Consider the following 20,113-nt stretch of genomic DNA (forward strand, 5'->3'; position numbering starts at 1 on the left):
TAATTGGTTTTTAAAAATCCAGGGACCATATAGAAAAGTCATAAATGTTGAGGGGGTACAATCACCTTCTACAGAAAAAAAAAAAAACATGCTTGGAAAATCAAAGGAAAATTTAAGTCCATGTGAAGCTAAGGAACAAGAAAGCACAAAAATGGTCCACTCTAACCATCTGAATCAGCTCCTTTCCTGTCTTTTTTTATTTTTATTTTTTTTATTAAGGATATGGTTAATGATCCCCTATATGAATTCTCTCAATTCCCATTGGGCACCATTTCAAACATATCTAAATAAGTTAAACTGGACCGCTATATACAATGTCAGGTCATGGCTTAACCAGCTTAGATCAATGGCCCACATTGAACATGGTCCTTGTTGATTCCCTTGCCAAAAGAAGTCCAGTTTTAATATAGTCACACATGCAACCTGTGACAAAAAAAATATTCAAAAAATCTCTTTGGGTAAGTATATGATTTTAACCACCTTAGCTACATGGTCCACACTCCACACTGCACATGGTTCACACCATCCCAAAAGGGGCGGGTCCAATTTTCTAGTCACACAAAAGATCATGTCTCCAGTCTGGTGGTGGTTTGTGATTCTGCAAGGATTTTTTTTTTTGTATTATCATTATGAACTCAGAGTGCATAGATGTAGAGTTACTGTCTCAATACACCTGTGCCCTCATTCTATATGAATTCAGATTTAAATCTGTCTCATAGGCAGAATACAAACACCTCATGTCATATATAAGTAAAAATATGGAACTTTGAGTTTCCAGAATTGGTTTAGGGTTTAGCCAGCTGAGATAAACGATCCACACCTAACAGTGAACACAGTCCTCATGAACTGATTTCATGCAAAAAGAGGTCCAGTTTTGTTTCCTAGTCACACAAGGTTTGTAACCATGGTGATTAGAGTTGCAGATAACTACAGTTACTTTTATAGGGCATAAGTTGAAACAGTAAAACACAGCTCATGGTTTAGCCAGCTTGGATAAATAGATAACATTCAATATGGTCCTCACTAGTTGATTCCATGACAAAAGAGGTACAGTTTGCCGCACAGAAGCATAAAATTTAAGAGGGTCTTCATCTCAGAACATGAGAGTTTGGGACCCCTGCATCTGATTATGTTGGTCAACTGGAAACTAAATTATTGATGTTGTGGTCCTCATTCAGCCAAAATATTGCAATATCTCCTCCAAGAATACTCTTTTTCTATAAAATTTTTACATTTAAAAAACATTATTTGTGTGAACTAATATTTTGGCCATTTTATAAAATCCGAAGCAGAATAAGTCCATTACTTTTCTACTATTCATTTTCCGATCGACAACATCCTATGTGTCATCATGCAGGCAATAGTAAGGCCACAAAATCCCAAACAATGAGTGAAGCCAAGTCACCAATCAAGACCATTTGATAAAATTAAACTTGATTGTCTAATTAAAAACATGCTGATGTAAATTGAATAATACAATCAAGAGAGACATTTTACAGTATATTAAAAAGCACAAAGAAGGAATGTTAATGCATTATAGCAGGATGAATCAAGGAGGGCAAAAAGTAGCTGTGCAGTTCTAGTATATGACGAATGGTTCATTATAAATATGAACACACCTCTCAATACATACCGTGTGGTTATCAGCGATCAGGCACCAGTCATGGACTATGAAATAATGAAGGCCTCATTGAGAAGTTTTTATGTCAGGTCTTGGAGCACATACTTCCGAACATAGAAGCTTTATCTCAATTTCCACAACAATTCTTAAAATGCAGATCTCGATAATATGGAACTGTGTATCAAAACAAACAAAGCCATACAATGAATTCAATTGGTTATCGGGAAGCAGCAGAATGATGAGAAAGTAAACTTGGAAAAAATTGGCTATTCACTTACCTCTATCAACTATAGAGTTATGCATTAGAAATCTCTGCATAACCCCCCTTCTCAACCAGTTTTGCGAGTGAACGGTCGCCTGTCCTTTTAATCACCCCATCTTGCTGAACACATTCAAGGCAGAAAAAAAAAAAGTTATAATGTAAAATGAGGACTAATCTGGTTGGTTGGAGCTTAATAACAGTTCAAAGTCAAGTAGATGATTATGGATGAATCCCTGTTGTTTCAATAATCATACTTCGGTTATTAATTAGATATTCCATTTCAGCATGGAAAATTACAAAATTGTCACACTAAAACAACCATCAAGTGAAATAGTATGAATTGGATCTGAAATCACAAGTTACACAATTATCTAATGAAGTAATACCCTTCACTAAAAATGAAATCTTTCCGACTAACACCATGCAATATTGTGGTAGATGTTTCAAAGATTTTGCTTACACTATAGGATTATACAACCACTGGAAATGTTTCACCAATCAAGCCATAATGACTGCAAAATTGAGCGAGTATCATGCACTTATTTCTAATCAAAACAATGGATTCTGTCATATCTAACTTGCTATTCCTGTGGAAGAGGAAAACTCAGAAGACAAGTGGCAGATTCAAATCCTACATGAAGGTATATGCAAGTCAAACTAGTGGGCAAAAATGCAACACCATGAACAAATGTGAAGTCCGCTTCTAAACTAGTAATATGTGTCTGAAATGCATGCATGTCACCCCTTGCTACGTAGCACCCTTTATTTCTATGAACTACAGCTACAAAAGCCGCAAGTCTCATATGAACTGGAAGAGCAGAGAAGACAATTTATTGATTTGACAGCAAAATTTGACCAGTTGAAAAAGCAGTAAAGTGATTCAATGCTGTTTGGAATCTCTTACCATTATATGAACAAATCCAGGCTTGTTGATGAGGTCCAACAGAGTCGGGTAATGAGTAATCATCAAAATAGAATTCTTGGGAGTCATGAGGCCAAGAAGTGCTTTCGCAACATCTTGAAGAGCATCAACATCTAACCCAGAATCAATTTCATCTAAAATAGCCAAATCAGCCTCCAGTACCTGAGATGACATGGCAAATATGATACCAATAACACTTTCAGCATCAATAGCAAAATTGGAGTAGAAAAAATACAGATACATGTGTAAAACAGATACCATCCTAAATTCTCCCAATTTGTTATGAACCTATAAGCATCAGTTTGCTAAAGGCACGGAAGTATGGTTTCTGTGCACTTACCCAAAGGCCCCATATAGCATAAAAAGCTTTATGAATGAAAACACAAAAAATAAAAAAAATTAAATAAATCACAGCTGAAAACTTGAACTTTGGAGCCATACAGGAAAGTGGCTCACCTAGTTAGAATGGTTAAAAACATGCTTCTGTGTGCAAATAGAAAGTATATCGCAGCTTTTGAAAACAACAGGACAATTGCCAGAAGTAGAGCAAAAATCAAAGTGGCTCATTATCGACACAAATTATATGACCAACATTTATATTAATGATGAGACTGAATTTTTAAATGTTAGATGAAGATGAAGGGACTAATTGTATTTAAGGCCAATTTTCTTGAGATAAGCAGATTTTCAATAATAGTCAACCACAATCAACACTACCACTACGGTTTCTAAATAAAAAAAGTAGACACTTTGGCCATGCAGATTCAAAGCAAAGAGTATCACATGGCAGCATGTATCACAGTGAAGTTGATTGTCCAATAATGACACCCTTCCTATCACTCATACTTTACATGTCCCTAGCTCGATTTAACCTCTGCCACCCAAACCACCTTTATCTTCTATTCGAACATATCTTTTTGGTATTTGACTCCTACTCTACTCAATTATTCCAGCACCAAACGGTGATGCCCAAAGTCTAGACTTGCTATCTATGTCTCAACAGGACGCAGAAAAAATGGACTAAATGGGGAAAATGATAAAATACAGAAGAACAAAATAAAATAAAAAAAAGGCAGTATACGGATTAGAATTGATGTAAGAGAAAAATGGCAAGATAAGTTTGATCACAAAATGCTCAGCTGCCTCCAAAGAGCACAGGTGATTGGCTTAATTGCACATCCAACCACTAGCAAAATCATCAGGGAATCCACAATAAAAAGTATACCTGCTATTCTACATAATGACCTTATAGCAAGAAAATTATCTAAAGAGTTGAAAGTAAGCTAGAAGAGTTTGATGGCATAAATTATTAGTAGGGAAGAACCTTGTGGCAGAAATAAGAAGTACTATATTAGTGATGACTGAGTCAGAATTAATGAGAAAGCAAAGGCGCAAAATATGCATATTAAACAAATCAAGTGGATTCAATATTCATATTATAGAAGTTACAGATGAACACAAAACCACAAGAGAAATAAAAGCATCATATACATGATAGACATGAAATCATACCGCAAGTTGCAGAATTTCATTTCGCTTCTTTTCACCTCCACTGAATCCTTCATTTACATTCCTATCTAAGAACCTTGGATCCATCTTCACAGCTTCGAGCTTGGGGAGTAAAAAATGAAAGAACTGCAAAAGAGAAAAAAAGGGTATAAAAAAGGTATAAACTTTGTGTTTGCAAACATAGATAGGCATATACAAGCTTTTGAAATATTTTAATAGTTCTTTTTTGAGCACATAGGATGTGATTTGATGTAGGGTATAAGCTCAATTGATGGAATTGCACTGCAGTTAAGAGTATGGCAGGTGATTTAGGTCACAAGTTTTAAATATTGTTACATACATGAGGAAGTTCCCAAAACAAAGTTGCTACAACCAACCAATATAAAACAAAGGTTATATATAACACACCTCAATAGGAGAAATTTCTGTTTTTTTTCGAGCATTATATGCCATGCGTAGAAAATCCATGTTGCTTACACCTGGTATCTCAACTGGAGATTGGAAACTCATAAAGAGGCCAGCATGAGATCTTTCCTCTGGATCCATCTCAAGCAAATTCTCGCCTTTAAAGACAATATCACCCTTAGTTACCTCATAATCTGGGTGACCAACAAGAACCTGTAAAAAATAAAATCCCACGAAGGGAAAACAAAAAAAGACAAAACAATTTGAGCAAAGAAATGGAGCAAGGTTACCTTCTCAACCTACTTCCAGAACTAAAACAAACCTCTAATCAAATAATTGGTGCAAATCAACATCCTTGTCTTTCACATGAGTATTCATCTTGTGTCCTTTCAGAAAAATTGTTACAGCACATCATGTATGAATCACATGCATTAATTTTATATTTTAATTGTAATATTATGCTCATCAAAGTGCAAACGACACCAGCATTCACATGTTTGCACAACCAGTTTAGCTTCAGCAAAATAGAAAACCTTAAAAAAACTTTAGAGAGTTTAAAGTCTATATGAAACTAATCAACTGAGTTATGTGAGAGCTCCACCATTAAATACTTTCATTGAAGTTAACCTCCGAAATAAATTTCGAGGCATGGATAAGATTATGACTCAAAATCCATCGCCAGTGATCAATAATTTCATGTGTGAAATCTTGAAGTACAGTATGCGTGTCTTCCTTCTGTTTAACCTTAATGTGGGAATGGATAAGAAATTGTTGCAGAAACAAGACACAGTCCATGGCAATGGGTTACAAAGCCAATTAAATAGAAAGATATTGAAACAACAGGAAGTATGAAAAATCAAGCATGTTTCAATCAACGACCTTGAATATGCTCTTAAAGGTTGGTCTAGGTTACCTCTTCTTGCTAGTCAAACATGCATTAGCTATGTTCAGACAAATTGCTTGATTCATTTATATCTAGATGATCACTTGTGCAAATTGCATAGATTGTTACCCAAATCATATTTTCTATTTCCTTGTGATCATTACACAATTAGGATTTAGTAGGTGTGAATACTAGTTCAGCAGAATATATCCGATCTATCAACAGTAACTTTCAAAGCCATGAATAATATACCTAGATAATGAAATCATATGTGTTAGCTTCAATGTTTGTCAAGGAAAAAGCACGATAGAGACCCAAATGCCATTTGTTCTACTCATAATTCTAATCCTAGCATATGCACGTAATGAATGGTGTCATACCAAACTGTTATGCAAAATGTAGGTGCACCGTGAATCTTAGTTCAGCCTGAAGCTCAGCGCCCCAAGAACTTGGAATTTAAATTAGGATAAGAGAACACCTCATTTCTGTCAGAGCACACTAGTGAGTTTATCTTGATCATTATAAAGAACTCATCGCCCAATAGCAAGATCAAAATTCAAGACAAGCCCTACTAAGCACTATTACTTCACTATTACATCTAAATGATTCCTTCACTTAGAAAACTCTAATCACTAATAACATTAACACATCTTCACCATTCAATCACTTTCATCCAACTGCAGCAACGGCTCAACAAGATCTCCATGAGCTAAATATCATCAATTTTCTACAAGCAATCTGCACTGGAAAGTGATCATGGACCGATCTCAACTCTCAACACAACCTTACTTTGGCTCCGTAGCAGTAAACAGATTGTTTTTTTAATCATGTTAAATATTCCCGGATCAATTTACCAAAAAATAATAAACTACAACTAATGGATGCCCTTGAATTTGCTCCCAAAAGATAAATTAATCAATAAAACCTAGTGCCACCTGAAATTAGCATGAAGTAATTCGAGTCTCCAACAATCAAACAGATGAAACTAGAACACAAAAAGCTAAACTCTGGATTGAATTATAAACATTTCCATCAAATATTTCATCTTAAATCCTTAAAACAAGAAACTATACTAAACACAAGAGAACGATAACAAAAGTTCACCTTCGCAAAGGTACTTTTCCCGGATCCATTCCTCCCCATGATCGTATGAATCTGCCAAAATTCCATCAAAATAAGTCAACAGTATCAAAACAAATCGAGGGAAAAAGGGCGGGAGATACCTCGCCCTCATTGATAGTGAGATTGACGCCCTTGAGGATTTCCTTATCAGTGTCCTTAATCACAGCCCTAAGGTCGTTGACCTCAAGGAGCACGTTTGGGCTCTCCACCGGGAGGCCACCACCCTCCGCCGATGGGGAGTCGACGGCCACCGCCGCCTTCACTCCACGGCGGAGGCATCGCCGGAGACGATGAGGGGTTGGGACGGTAATTAAGAAGGAGTTCGAGGGCGAAGTATGAGGAATCGATGGGGAGACGGCGAAGCGCGGCGCCGGAGAAGAGAACGCGAGAGCCATCGATTGCGGATGCGATGGTGGTGCTGGAATGGGTTTCGGGTCGTTTTATTGAGGATCCGAAACCCGTTATAGCTCCGGGTTTTGATCCGTTTTAATTGGAATCCGAAACCCGCTAGCTCCGTCCGGGTTTTGACCCGTTTAAACTAGGATCCGAAACCCTCTGGCTTTAGATCCGACCCGATTAAATCGGGGAAAAAGAGGGCTTTGAAACCCTAATCGCAGAAGAAGAGGAAGAAGAGGAGAGGTTGGAGATTTGCGACGATGTCGTCGGCGGTGCCATTCTGGAGAGCGGCGGGGATGACCTACATAGGTTATAGCAACATGGTGGCCGGCGCGGTGCGGAAGTGCCTCAAGGAACCCTATCGCTCTGAGGCTGTCAACAGGGAAAAGGTTCACTTCACAATCTCTAAGTGGTCTCAGGGGAAGCCTGAGAAACCAAGTATGTATTATTTTCATTTCAGCTTCGCTTCTTTTGATGTTTTTTGTTTGTGAATTCCTGGGATTTGTGATTTTGGTTAATTTTGTGATTTCATATCTTTTGGGTTGATTTTTTTCTAGCGAATAGGTTTCTGGATATGGTGTATGTATAATGTTGGACATTCTTTCTGAGAAATAGCCTAATAACACTTGTTGAATAAAAGATATCTTAGAAAAAAAACACATTTTTTTTTTTAATGAAATGTGGCAAACTAGTGTTAGAGTAAATAAGATTTTATTATACAAGTTAGGATTTGGACTTGATGCATGCATTATATCGTATTATCGCATTTTGTATTAACTATTAAACATTTGAAGATTATTTTGCATGTTATTATGCACGTTTTTTTTTTTTCTAATGTCTTATTGTCTTCTATGATATTAATCTTTAGGATATTTTAAAATTTTAATACAAATTAATCTTTAGTACAGCTATTTTTTATTTTTCAATTTTCTTTGGTAGTGACTTGGTGCGCCTAGTGTCAATCAGATGCGCGGCTGCGCCTAGGCCCCAAGACCCCTTGCACCTAGATGCGCCTTATGCCTATGACAACCTTGATCATCACCATCATCATCATTATTATTATTATTATTATTATTATTATTATTATTATTATTATTATGACTCTTGTATTTTTCCCATGAGATCTATCTTGTATGCAGTGTATGTCATAGCCAATCGCTATTGCTGTCAGTATAGGGATTTTGATAGTTCTGTAAATAGCCAGATCATCTCTATCATCTATGTAACTTATGTGCTGTTGCAGTCCAATTAGCAGTGACTTTTTTAAATACTATGAACTTTTATCCTCTAGATTCCCTTCCATCAATTGAATTATTTGGCTTGTTGGCAGTTTGATTACCTGCTGCTAATTTTTCTTCTGCTTCTGGTAGATCAAAAGGTAATCTCTCACAGTCTGCCAGAGAAGAAAGTTTTTTTTTAACTATAAGGAGGCACAAATAGGGTAATCTGATCCTGTCATCCCATTTTGACTTATAAACGAAAGATTACAGTAAGGCTGGCTTTTGAAGGTCGATATTATATATCATATGCCATTTGGATGATTTTGGCTATTCCAACCATGTTGTATGATTTGTTATAGGTCCAATATGCTTTGGTTGATTCAAACAACCTCTTGGAACTCTTAGAAATACTTGTCCCTCAAGAGTGATGATTTTCATGTTAGTCTCTCAAAGAGCTATCCGGGCTATGAGGTTGTCAAACTTTTTGTCTGATTTTTTTAATTAGTCAGTTTCTTGTTGGACATTGCCATATTTAGGTTGTCAATTTTTTTATTAATTAGAAGTCTGTTTATAAATTTATTAGTAAATAATCTTTGTTCACTTTTTGTTTCTCTTTTGAGCATCTGTTGTTTCCACCATATACTAATGTGAGTGCTATGGCAGTTTGTCTTGAGTTTGAAGCCGTAATTCTTATTGTCTCCCAATAGACAATTTCTTTCTCCACTGTATTAACAACCTAAATACTTGCAGAACTGGCTGTTGTCCTCGAGTCAGGTACACCAAATTTGAAGTCCCTTTAAGAACTCTATAACGGTAGATAGGGTTATTTGTCATGCTTAAGCTTGTATTATGTGAAGCTGTTCAACTGGCACCAATTAAGGTTTTTGAGACATGCAGATCTTGTGGGTAAAATGTAAATTCATCCAGAGTCAGATGGTCAGACACAGCAACAACAAATGCCTGTTATGAAGGCGCACCTTAGGGTGTTATAGTTCACCAAATGCCACTACTCAAGGTGCATACCAGCTAACCAATCATTTACCTAAACTAGGAGAGAACAATAACCTAAATTTTTTCAACTATAGCTAAAAATTTTGACTTGGTTACAATAGGTTCAATGACCTATAGGTCTATAATATCGGATCCAGCAGTGGTAAAAACTAATCAGGAGAGACCTCTTTATACTACATAATTCAAGCACACTAACCAAGCCTTTCTTCAGCTAAGCTCTTAGGATTTTATTTGTCTGCATTCTTCCCAACTACATTTATGCGCATTACTATTTAACTTATGTGGTAGTTATATGACAATACATTTGAAATCTTCAAAGAGTAATTATGTGATGCTTTGGTTCTTGGTGAGAAATTACTGCATTAATCATTGCTTTGGTCTTTTGTTACTGCTGCATTATTTCCTTCAGAATCAAATTCTGTGTTTTTGTTCAACTGAATATGTTCTGCTGTGGCATGCAGCTTATTATCTGGATTATAAGAAGGGGGTATCCTATGAAGTTGCTATTTGCTAATTATTTTAATTGATTTTATCTTGTCTAATTGCGTGCTTGTTTCATCAGGTACCCGCACGGACTCACCTGAAGAATGAGACTGCATCAAGGCTCTATTTTGGTTTTATTCCTGTGATGATTTTGGTTCCAGGACTCCAACAATAATGATGTGCTTGTTTGTCATATCTTGCCACATAGAGACAGTATGTTTTATCTACTATCATAACCATCCGCACAATGCTGTAGTTTGATCTCCAAACTTGTTTGATTCATCAACAACTTTTTTAATGGTTGGAATGTTGGATGCTCTTCAAAGCAACAATCTTATCAATATAGAAGTTGAATCTGGGTAGCTATACCTTGATTTATTTTGTCCATTTGTTAGAAGTGCAGACTACAGAGAGTTTGGAACAAGATAACCTGCTGTTTGATACTGGTCCACAATGTGCAACAGATTATTATGTTTCAAATAACCAATAAGACTAGTGTTGGTCAATGTTGTCAGACCCGGACCGGTCTGATCGGTTTGACCGGAAAAACAGGGAACCGGCCATAAGGCTGGTTTAGTTATATTTTTTAACCCGGCTTTAAAAAAACTTGGCCAAAATAAGGTGACTCGGCCGGTTTGCCCAGGAACCGGGTGACTCGGCTGGATTTAACGGGTTAGAAAAACAAGATTTTTAAACAACATGAGAGGAGAGGAGGTGAAAGGAGAAGTGCTGCAGTGAGAAGTGGCCGGCTAGAACAAGTGAGGAAGAAGAAAAAAGAAGAGAGAAAGTGAGAAAGAGAGAAAAAGAGAGTATATGTGCTTTTTGGTGAGTCCCGAGAAGAGCATTGGCCAAGGGAACATGATAACATTTTGGTTTTATTTATATAGATATATATATATATATATATTTGCATTTCTAAAAAAAATCAACGACAGTAAAAATTAAAAATTAAAAATAATTATATTTCAGATATTTTAAAAATTATGAAAATATATATATAATTAAAATTTAAATATTATATTTTAAGTTTTTAAATTATTAAAATAAAAGTTATATTATTTATTATTATTAATTATTATAATAGATTTTTTAATATTTTATTATTGACCCGGTTCAACTCCGGTTTGATCCGGTTGAACCCATCGACTCTTGATCCCTGGGCTTGGTCGGGTTAATGTTCGGACCGAGTCTGACTACCTTGGTGTTGTTTGATATAGTGAATAGGTTTTTCTGGACCAGTATGAAGAGGAGAAGGATCCACCAACTATGCATATTGAAGTAAATAACAATAACATAATGTTGTTGAACATTGTGGCTGGCCTTAACTCTTTTTAGTAAAGATGCATGCATGCATGCATGGAGCAAAAGAGGAACAGGAAGCACAGCTGTTGAATAAGAGGCATCACCGGCGATGAGGAGGGGTAGGGACGGTAATTAAGGAGGAGTTCTGTGGGAGAAGTATGAGAAAGCAACGGTGAGAAGAGGATGTGAGAACCATTGATTGGTGGTGCTGGAATGGGTTTCGGGTCATTTTTATTGGGGATCCGAAACCTGCTGGATCCGGGTTTTGATCCGTTTAAACTGGGATCCGAAACCTGCTGGATTTAGATCTGGCCCAAATGGATTCGCATGGTATGGTCATCGAAGCCCAAAGCCCAAACCAAATCCCTCGTTTTTGGCCAGTACACCTTTTCACAACCACATTTTAAATTAATTAAAAAAATTAATATTCTGAAAATTATGTTAAATAGGCTTTAGAGAAATACATATACAGAGGACTACATATACAGAGGATTGGTAATCTAGGGGTGTCCCACAATAATCATTAGATCATTATCTAACGAGTTGTTGTTTTACATCTGACATCCATTAAATGAATAATCTAACGGCTATTGTGGGGATGTACCAAAAAATATATTGTCATATATATATATATATATATAATTTCTTTTCTAAGAGGGGTATGTTTGTCATTTTACATATTATAATTATGAGCGACTCATTTTATATAACGTAGACAAATGCTAAGAAATGATATTTAAAAAAAAAGGAATGACATGTATTGGATGGAGAAAGTAAAATTATTCATTATTAGGTAGTCCTAATATATAAATTTAATATAAATTTTTAAAATTTTTTAATAAGCCCACCAAAGCAAAATTGACCACCACCCTCACCATTACAATGCATGAAAGCATTGTTTAATTCTTGGAAACCTTCATGAGTCTATTGAGAATTGAATAGAAGAATCCTCCAACTAAAAGACAACCTGGATGATGTGCAAAAGAGACAAGCATCATTAAGAATAGGAATTAGGCTTAATTATTATTAATTAGAATTAGATTCTTCCAAGTTGCCGAAGCCACATAGAAGTATGACTAAAAGATAATGCATAATTAAGGAAGATGAACTTTAATTTTTTTTTTTCTTTGAAATTTCGGTTTGAAGATTATTTTTTTTTTAAACCATGATGCCAAATCTAATATAATATTTGACAATTTTCAGGCTATTATATAAATTAAAAACTTAAGAAAATTGTATGGGATGAAATTGAGGATTATATTAGTTTAAGAATTTTTTTTTTTGAATAATAGACGACAAACGTCCTTTTTTATATGAATATAAACAGTACCAAACAGTGCTGAAATCCGGATATACAGTGTATATATAGTATGAGAATAATATAAAAATCCCAGGATAAACAGATGTATTATGTGATGGTAATATTATTCATATATTTTCATAAGAATCACATTTACTCATATATTTTAAAAAGTATAAATTTTTTTGTTTGTTTATATGCCATTGTGTCAAAAATCAATTTACAATTTTGATTAAGATGTGAATTTTTTTTTAAAGTAAAAGTACCTAGAGATCCTTGCAAGTTGCAAAAAAGATTTGTAAGTTCCAATACTATTTAAATGACCATTAATCCTTTAGGTTTTAAGAAAACTATGGCATCAATCATTCATTTTTGTAAAGTTACTATTTTATCCCTATCATTTTTGGAAGAGGAGCGGAGCGAATCCACTAGAGACCCAGGGACATGCACAAGCCTCGGTGGAACAAATGGGAACGGGGCCGTGCAACCACCCGTACACAACCACTATTTATGATACCCAGAAATGTGCCCTCAGCCGAAAATCGAACTCTCACCACTCGATGAGAAACTCTATCAGTGATCCATGTACCAATAGACCCTAAAGTCGTTGGCTTTATCCCTATCATTTTTAAAATTATATCTCCTTTAACTCCCAGAGATATGTAAGGCATTTGACTTTTCCAAACTCTTATTGGTCTATGTAACTTTCCCAAGGACATGAGCCCGTTTCTCTTATTTATTTATTTAATGAAAGAATGAGGGAATTTTTATAAAATTCTTTTAATTGATTTTTGGTTGAGAAATTATGTAAACAAATGAGAATGATTTGTAAAGAACTTGCCACTCTGCAGGGACATGCAAATTAAAAAAATCTTATTAGTTTTATCAAATGTTTGTTTAGTGTCTTATTTAAGTATGATTAGACAGAAGAACCACCATGAATTAATGGTTAAGTGGAAATTGTATCATATGGTATATGATGTAATATCAATAACTTAATTAATTAACTATGACGTTGAAGATATAATATTGTATTGTACTTTGAATTGTACGAAGTCAATATGTTTACTTGTAATTACCTAAGCAAGTTCATTAGGCAAAACATACACTCAAACTCCTTTAGGTTCAAAGACTTAAATTAATCTTAATTACTCCCTTTGTTTTTTATCTGTTGTGATTAACCGAATCTCATATACAAATAAACTTAATTATTTTACAAAAATTTATAACAAATTAGTTATATTTCCAAAATTACCCTTAATTTATATATTTACATTTTTCTCTTATATTTAATTCAAAGAAGAGAGTTGAATAAAGTGATAAGGGTAATTTTGAAAAATAATAATAAATGCTTTTTGATGTTAAAAAATAATAGATAAAAAAGAATATGGATTTGTGACAAATAAAATGGAATAGAGGAAGTATTTATTTTGAAAAATTAAACCAATGGTATGCCATAATTAAGATATTTCGTTAAAAGCTAAATGCATGATTTTTTTTTTAGTAGCATGTACATTTATACACACACTTAAGTCAACTAATGAGTTAACCTAGTTAAATTAGTTTGGCTTAGAATAATTTAATTTAATGCAATCAGTTCATTTAAAGTTTTACAAAAGGTCATCGTGCATAAATATCAAGTGTTAATTAGTCCAATTAATCGATTTATTAAGTAATTTTTTATACTTGAAAAATGAATATTATGAATTATAAGTATTAACAAAAGCTATTGCATATGATGTATTTCATGTATTACATAATTTTAGTTTTAAAATAAGATAAGATTTATTTCTACTAAATTTATTTTGATGAGTTCATTAAGTTTAATTTGTAAAAGTGTACCCTTCCATGTTTAATATCTTCATTTATTATGGTCTATTAACCTTTTTGAAAAATAATACATGAAATAATAAAAACAAATTAAAGAATCACTTGTTCTCAAAAAGTGTGTCAACTTTCAACCATCACTTTGGAGTCATAAGTAGAAATGATAATTTTGTCAAACAATAGCCTTAAAGCCAATACAAATTGGCCCTTTTACTTTATGAGGTACCATGCATTCTTTACCTTTATTCCTCATCTAATTATGTTCATCTGCCACCTAATTATCACCCAAGATCCAACCCATTAAAAAAAATATTTAAATATATATATATAAAAACAAGCATGCATTGTTATTCTTTCATGATGAATGATGAATTATGGGATATATATATACATCTACACTATCATTATGATAGTCGAATAATTAAGACATTTAATTTCATACAAGATGTTGAGTGTTCATCTCTCACCCAATACATAATTGAAAGTATAAATACAATATATGTACCAATTTGTCCACTTATAAAAACCATATATATATATATATAATACTCACTCTGAATAAGTTGTCAATCTCTAAAACACTCTTCATTCATTATATATGATCTAATATATATATATATATCCTTCCTTGAAGCATAATCTTATGAATTACTCAATGTTATAGGTTGGTGAGAATATTCATGAGCAAAGATAGACCATCTTTTTTATAAGTTATTAACACCATAATTAAGGTTTTGTTGCTTGCTTTAAGTTAGTGATTAATTATTTCATGATTTCATCATGCTAGAAACAAATACAAGCACACTTTTCTTGATGGTGAATATAAAGTTGTTTAAGTTTTTGTGCTTGGTTCTTAGTCCATTGATCAACCTAATTTATATATATGCTACAAGATTAGTTTAATCTGTTTGGTAATTTAAAATTTAAATTAAGTTTCATAATTTGGATTAAATTAATGTTTTCATCCTTAATCTTTCCTCTTATTTCTCACTATAACTTACTCTTTTTTAAAATTGATTTATTTATTTATTTGTCGCTTTGCCTGTGATAAAATTTGTACGTTTGAAAAATAAAATGTAATATTGAGTTATTTTTTAATTCTCATTGTATTTTATATTGAAACCTAATTTTTTTTTCTTACTTGTTTGGTAGTTCCCCATCCAAAAAGATCCTTTTTTCCTTTTCGTTCTATTATTTTATTATCTCTAATATAATTATTTTAAATTTATAAAAACTATTTTAGCCTTTAATATTTTTTTTTATATTCATGATATATATATATATATTAGTACATGAGAAAAAGTAATATTCATAGAATATTTGCAGATTAAGAAAAAGAGAAAAAAACGAAAGTAGAGAGCCAAACAAAAACTTGTGTGGAGAGAATGTAAAATAAGATCATAAACAATACACAAATTATTATATCAGGTTGACAGGGTGAGATAAGTAAGCATTGGTCTTTTATAAAATTCTTAGGAAGGGGTGTACAAATGAGTTTCGACGGTTCAAATCAATCATATACTATTGTGATCAATGATTTAATAATCCAGAATTCATCCAATATCGGGTATGATTTATTCCATTTTTTTACTAATCATAAAATTACTATTTAATAGTTATTGTACATCTCACTTTACTGATTAGAAAAGTTTTTGTATATCACAAACCAAATCTGTTGGACGTTGATTTGCAAATGTTCACAAATAAACGCATATATATATACATATATATATATATATATATATATATTACAATGATTAGCATACTTCTCAATCCAAAACATTAGGAAACCAACAGCACCGATGATCCCATGAGAGAAGATCACGTGACCCCACGTGATAACTCTTCAACTGAAGGGCAATTCTGTAATTTTAAAACAAAATATGGGGATTTTTAAAAAACAAGTGTCATTTTTCACATAAGACCCTAAAGTTTTATTTATTATGGAAAACCCGTTGGTTTGACCATAACGAATATTTTCCAAATCGGCGATTTAAGGCCCGCGCATCGTGCGCATCGCCTCGTGAGTCGTGCGCCTTGAGCTTCGGGGGAGGGAGGAGAGCGAGAGGAACGCCATTGCCATCGTGCTTAACAAGCTTATGATGGGATCCACTCCTCTTCTGATCCATTGACTTCAGCTCTAATGGTGGATCTCGAGTCTTCACTGTCTTGTTTCTAGTGTGCTGCTTCTCAGCTTCAGCTCTAGTGGTGGTTTGTGGAGTTTCTTGGTCGAGTTTGGTTTGGGGGAGATATCTGAAGCTTTGGTCTTTTGCTGGAATGCAGTTGATTTGAAGGGTTATTTTGAGAGAATTTTGGGTTTGGAGCTTGTTTGCAGGGGTTTTTTGTTGTTGGTTTGGGTTGGTGGTGAATCGTTGGGCAAGTGGTTCACTTTGTTGAGTTGGGGGAGTTTGAATTTCAGAAGCTCTTGAGGTAAGAGTTCCTTGAATGTTGTTTTTCACTCATTGTTTTGACAAACTTGATGAAAAGTTGCTATTTTTTCTTTTGATATTCCTCAGAGAACTATGAACTATAGTTTTATTTTTTTTGTTCAATGGTTTTTGTTTGAGATTTTTGATTTCAAGTACTTGCTGCTTCACTTGCTGTTTGAGAAAAAGCAGGATTCTTTGAATGCAGTGCCTTTCTATATCAATCTATTTTTTTAGTTTAGTTCAGTGTTAAAACTCGAGATTTTGTTTTGGGTCTTTTCATTCCTTCTTTATTTTGTGATGTCTTTTTGGGAGTATTCAACTGTTCATCAGTGTTTTGAATATATAAAAAAGGAAATGCTTATCCTTTGCTCAACCACTCTTCTTTTGTTAATGAGAAAAACATTGTTACTTTTTATGTGAGATCTAAATAGTGTATTTACTAGAGCAAGGCAAGTAGGGGGGACAAGATTATGGGCACCATAAATAGATGGTACCAACAATGGGGTACCCCAACAAGTGTACAAAGGGGTCTCACATGATTATTATTTGTATTTTTACAAGATTTTTAGTTTGCAATTCAGATAGTGGAAGGATAAGAGAAAAGATATTGTTGCAGAGAGATTCATGTCTTAAATGCAAAGTTACTACTTGGTAGGTGCTAAATGAAGGTGTGGAGTGTGGACCTCCTGCCTAGCAATTTATCACCATTGAAAGGGTTGAAGTACTAGTGCTACCTCAAAATGTTCTCTTGCCAAACAAATACATCCCAGTCCTCCAAACTTAATTTTGGAAGTAGTGTTGGTCTTTTGTTTGGACTTTAGTATTTGAATTTTGGTTTAGGCGTATGGTTTAGCGGTCAGCTAGGATGGGCTATCACCACAATCCCTCCATAAGTACAAGTATTAAGGTGGGGGCATGCTGATCTTTCACTTTCTTGCTACAATCTTAAGCTTTTCAATTGGTTTAGTGTCTACTTGTCTTCATTGTAAATTCTCATTGCATTCATTGACTCTTGTCCTCTGATCTGTAACAGGTAGGAAGAACCAGAACTTCTGAATTTTGACATCTCTAGACTTGAAACCCATATTTGTTTACCTTCTATTCATATTTCCTAAGATCAAGTCATGAGTCAGTTGAATCTCAGATATTTTTCACTTTCATCTTTGTCTTTTCTTTTCTCTCTGCTTTGCTACCTTTCTTCAGCTTTTGCTGATCTTAGTTCTGATGAGCAAAGTCTCCTTGCATTTGCTGCTGCAATTCATCATGGCAAGAAACTGAACTGGAGAAAGGACACCCCAGTTTGCATGTCTTGGATTGGTGTCACTTGCGCAGCTGATGGTTCTCGAGTGGTTGCTGTTCGATTGCCAGGGGTGGGGCTCATTGGCTCTATCCCTGCAAACACTATAGGCAAGCTTGATGCTCTCCAAGTTTTAAGCCTGCGATCCAATCGTCTTTTGGGAATCCTTCCTCCTGATGTTGCATCACTTCCTTCATTGCATTATCTCTACCTTCAGAACAACAGCTTATCGGGAAATCTGCCTACTTCTCTTTCTCCAGGCCTCAACACCCTCGACTTTGCTTATAATTCTTTCACCGGAGAAATTCCTGAATCTATTAGAAATCTATCTCAACTTAGCACATTGAATGTCCAGAACAATTCGTTATCTGGTCCGATACCTGACCTTCGACTACCTGGTTTGAAGCATCTGAATCTGAGCTTCAACAACCTTAATGGCTCCATCCCATTTTCCCTCCAAAGGTTCCCTAATGATTCTTTCTTGGGGAACTCACACTTATGTGGCCCCCCGCTTTCGAATTGCTCTGCAGTGCTCCCCTCACCAGCACCGTCTCCAGTTCCACCTCCGTCAACCCCTCCAACATCACCCCCACAACACAAAAAAAGCTTTTGGAAGAGATTAAGCACAAAAGAAATTATAGCAATCGCTGTCGGTGGCGGAGGGTTATTGTTTATAGCTGCGTTCATCGTCTTGGTTTGCATTGTGAGGGGCAGAGCAAGTGAAGGAGGTGGAGAGTCAAAGGGGAAAGGTGTCCTTGGTGGAAGGAATGAAAAGCCAGTGGAGGAGTACAGCAGTGGAGTTCAGGAGGCTGAAAAGAACAAGTTGGTTTTCTTTGAGGGATGTTCTTTCAATTTTGACTTGGAAGATCTGCTTAGAGCATCTGCAGAAGTGCTCGGCAAGGGGAGTTACGGCACGGCGTACAAGGCTGTGCTTGAGGATGGTACCATAGTTGTGGTGAAGAGGTTGAAGGAGGTGCTGGTTGGAAAGAGGGAGTTTGAACAGCAGATGGAGATCATAGGAAAGGTCAAGCAGCATCCGAACGTCATGCAACTCCGTGCTTATTACTACTCCAAAGATGAAAAGCTTCTTGTTTTCGACTACGCTCCTGCTGGCAGCTTTTCATTGCTCTTGCATGGTATTCATCTCTAAACCACTTGCATTATTTTCGATTTGTTAGAGCAAAGGCATGTAGAGATACTGAAATCAAAGAGATGATGTGCAGGAAATAGAACTGCTGGAAGAACTGCACTGGACTGGAACACTAGAGTGAAGATTGCACTCGGCACAGCTCGTGGCATAGCACACATTCACTTGGAAGGCACAGGTAAATTTGTTCATGGCAACATCAAAGCTTCCAATATCCTCCTAACACAAGGCATGGATGCTTGTGTCTCCGACTTCGGCCTTGCTCCTCTTATGAACAATCCTGCAACACCGTCTCGTGTAATAGTAGGATACCGTGCACCTGAAACCATTGAGGCAAGGAAATACACTCAGAAATCCGACGTCTATAGCTTTGGAGTTCTGCTACTAGAGATGCTTACAGGGAAGGCTCCCATACAATCTCCAGGACGGGACGATGTTGTTGATTTACCAAGATGGGTGCAATCTGTTGTTCGAGAAGAATGGACTGCTGAAGTCTTTGATGTTGAGCTGATGAGATACGAAAACATTGAAGAAGAGATGGTTCAGATGCTACAGATAGCGATGGCATGCATTGCGAAATCTCCAGAACAACGTCCAAAGATTGAAGAAGTTGTCAGGATGATTGAAGAGATCCGCCAATCGGGTTCTGATCCTCAACCATCTTCTGAGAAGTCTTAGCGATTTGATTTGTGAACTCGGTAGTGCTCATGGTAATTTATTGTGCTGTGCAAGAATGGAGTTCTCAGGAGTGAGAACTCTCACAATGTTCTTGATTTTATTGATGATTTCTTATCCTTGTATTCATTTGTCATGTCAAGGTGTAAAATTTGTTGAATGTGTATCATTTGCAATTCGAAAATCACCTTCATTGATTGTTTTATCAAGCAATTTAGTACTTCAGCTCTTTGTACATTGTCTATAAAAACCACCAACCTTCTTTAATTTGTTGGTTTATCTTATGGATTAATTTTTCTCAA

At 35.2% G+C, this 20,113-nt stretch overlaps 3 protein-coding genes across 4 annotated transcripts; 2 read left to right on the plus strand and 1 right to left on the minus strand.

Annotated features, from left to right (window-relative positions):
* Positions 1-1,391: 1,391 nt before the first annotated feature.
* On the minus strand, positions 1,392-7,148 carry LOC120264951 (ABC transporter I family member 6, chloroplastic). Its single transcript, XM_039272868.1, has 7 exons — positions 6,826-7,148; positions 6,707-6,757; positions 4,723-4,932; positions 4,318-4,440; positions 2,788-2,967; positions 1,900-2,003; positions 1,392-1,795 (listed from the first exon to the last, which is right to left on the minus strand). Exons 1-6 carry the CDS (start codon positions 7,117-7,119, stop codon positions 1,917-1,919), a joined length of 945 nt encoding a protein of 314 aa, XP_039128802.1. The 5' UTR covers positions 7,120-7,148; the 3' UTR covers positions 1,392-1,795; positions 1,900-1,916.
* A 173-nt stretch (positions 7,149-7,321) lies between these two features.
* Positions 7,322-10,221, plus strand: LOC120264952 (ATP synthase subunit epsilon, mitochondrial). Its single transcript, XM_039272869.1, has 2 exons — positions 7,322-7,558; positions 9,914-10,221. Exons 1-2 carry the CDS (start codon positions 7,381-7,383, stop codon positions 9,940-9,942), a joined length of 207 nt encoding a protein of 68 aa, XP_039128803.1. The 5' UTR covers positions 7,322-7,380; the 3' UTR covers positions 9,943-10,221.
* A 6,061-nt stretch (positions 10,222-16,282) lies between these two features.
* LOC120265539 (probable inactive receptor kinase At5g58300) lies at positions 16,283-20,016 on the plus strand. Of its 2 annotated transcripts, none has more exons than XM_039273476.1 (3): positions 16,283-16,693; positions 17,726-19,125; positions 19,213-20,016. In XM_039273476.1, the coding sequence occupies exons 2-3, from the start codon at positions 17,817-17,819 to the stop codon at positions 19,812-19,814; spliced, it is 1,911 nt and encodes a 636-aa protein (XP_039129410.1). In that variant the 5' UTR covers positions 16,283-16,693; positions 17,726-17,816; the 3' UTR covers positions 19,815-20,016. The 2 variants fall into 2 exon arrangements, with proteins under 2 accessions (XP_039129410.1, XP_039129411.1); XM_039273477.1 differs by lacking the exon at positions 16,283-16,693 and adding an exon at positions 17,354-17,599.
* Positions 20,017-20,113: the final 97 nt, after the last annotated feature.

This window comes from Dioscorea cayenensis, chromosome 7 (assembly GCF_009730915.1).
Source record: "Dioscorea cayenensis subsp. rotundata cultivar TDr96_F1 chromosome 7, TDr96_F1_v2_PseudoChromosome.rev07_lg8_w22 25.fasta, whole genome shotgun sequence".
In the NCBI taxonomy this organism is placed as follows: Eukaryota; Viridiplantae; Streptophyta; class Magnoliopsida; order Dioscoreales; family Dioscoreaceae; genus Dioscorea; species Dioscorea cayenensis.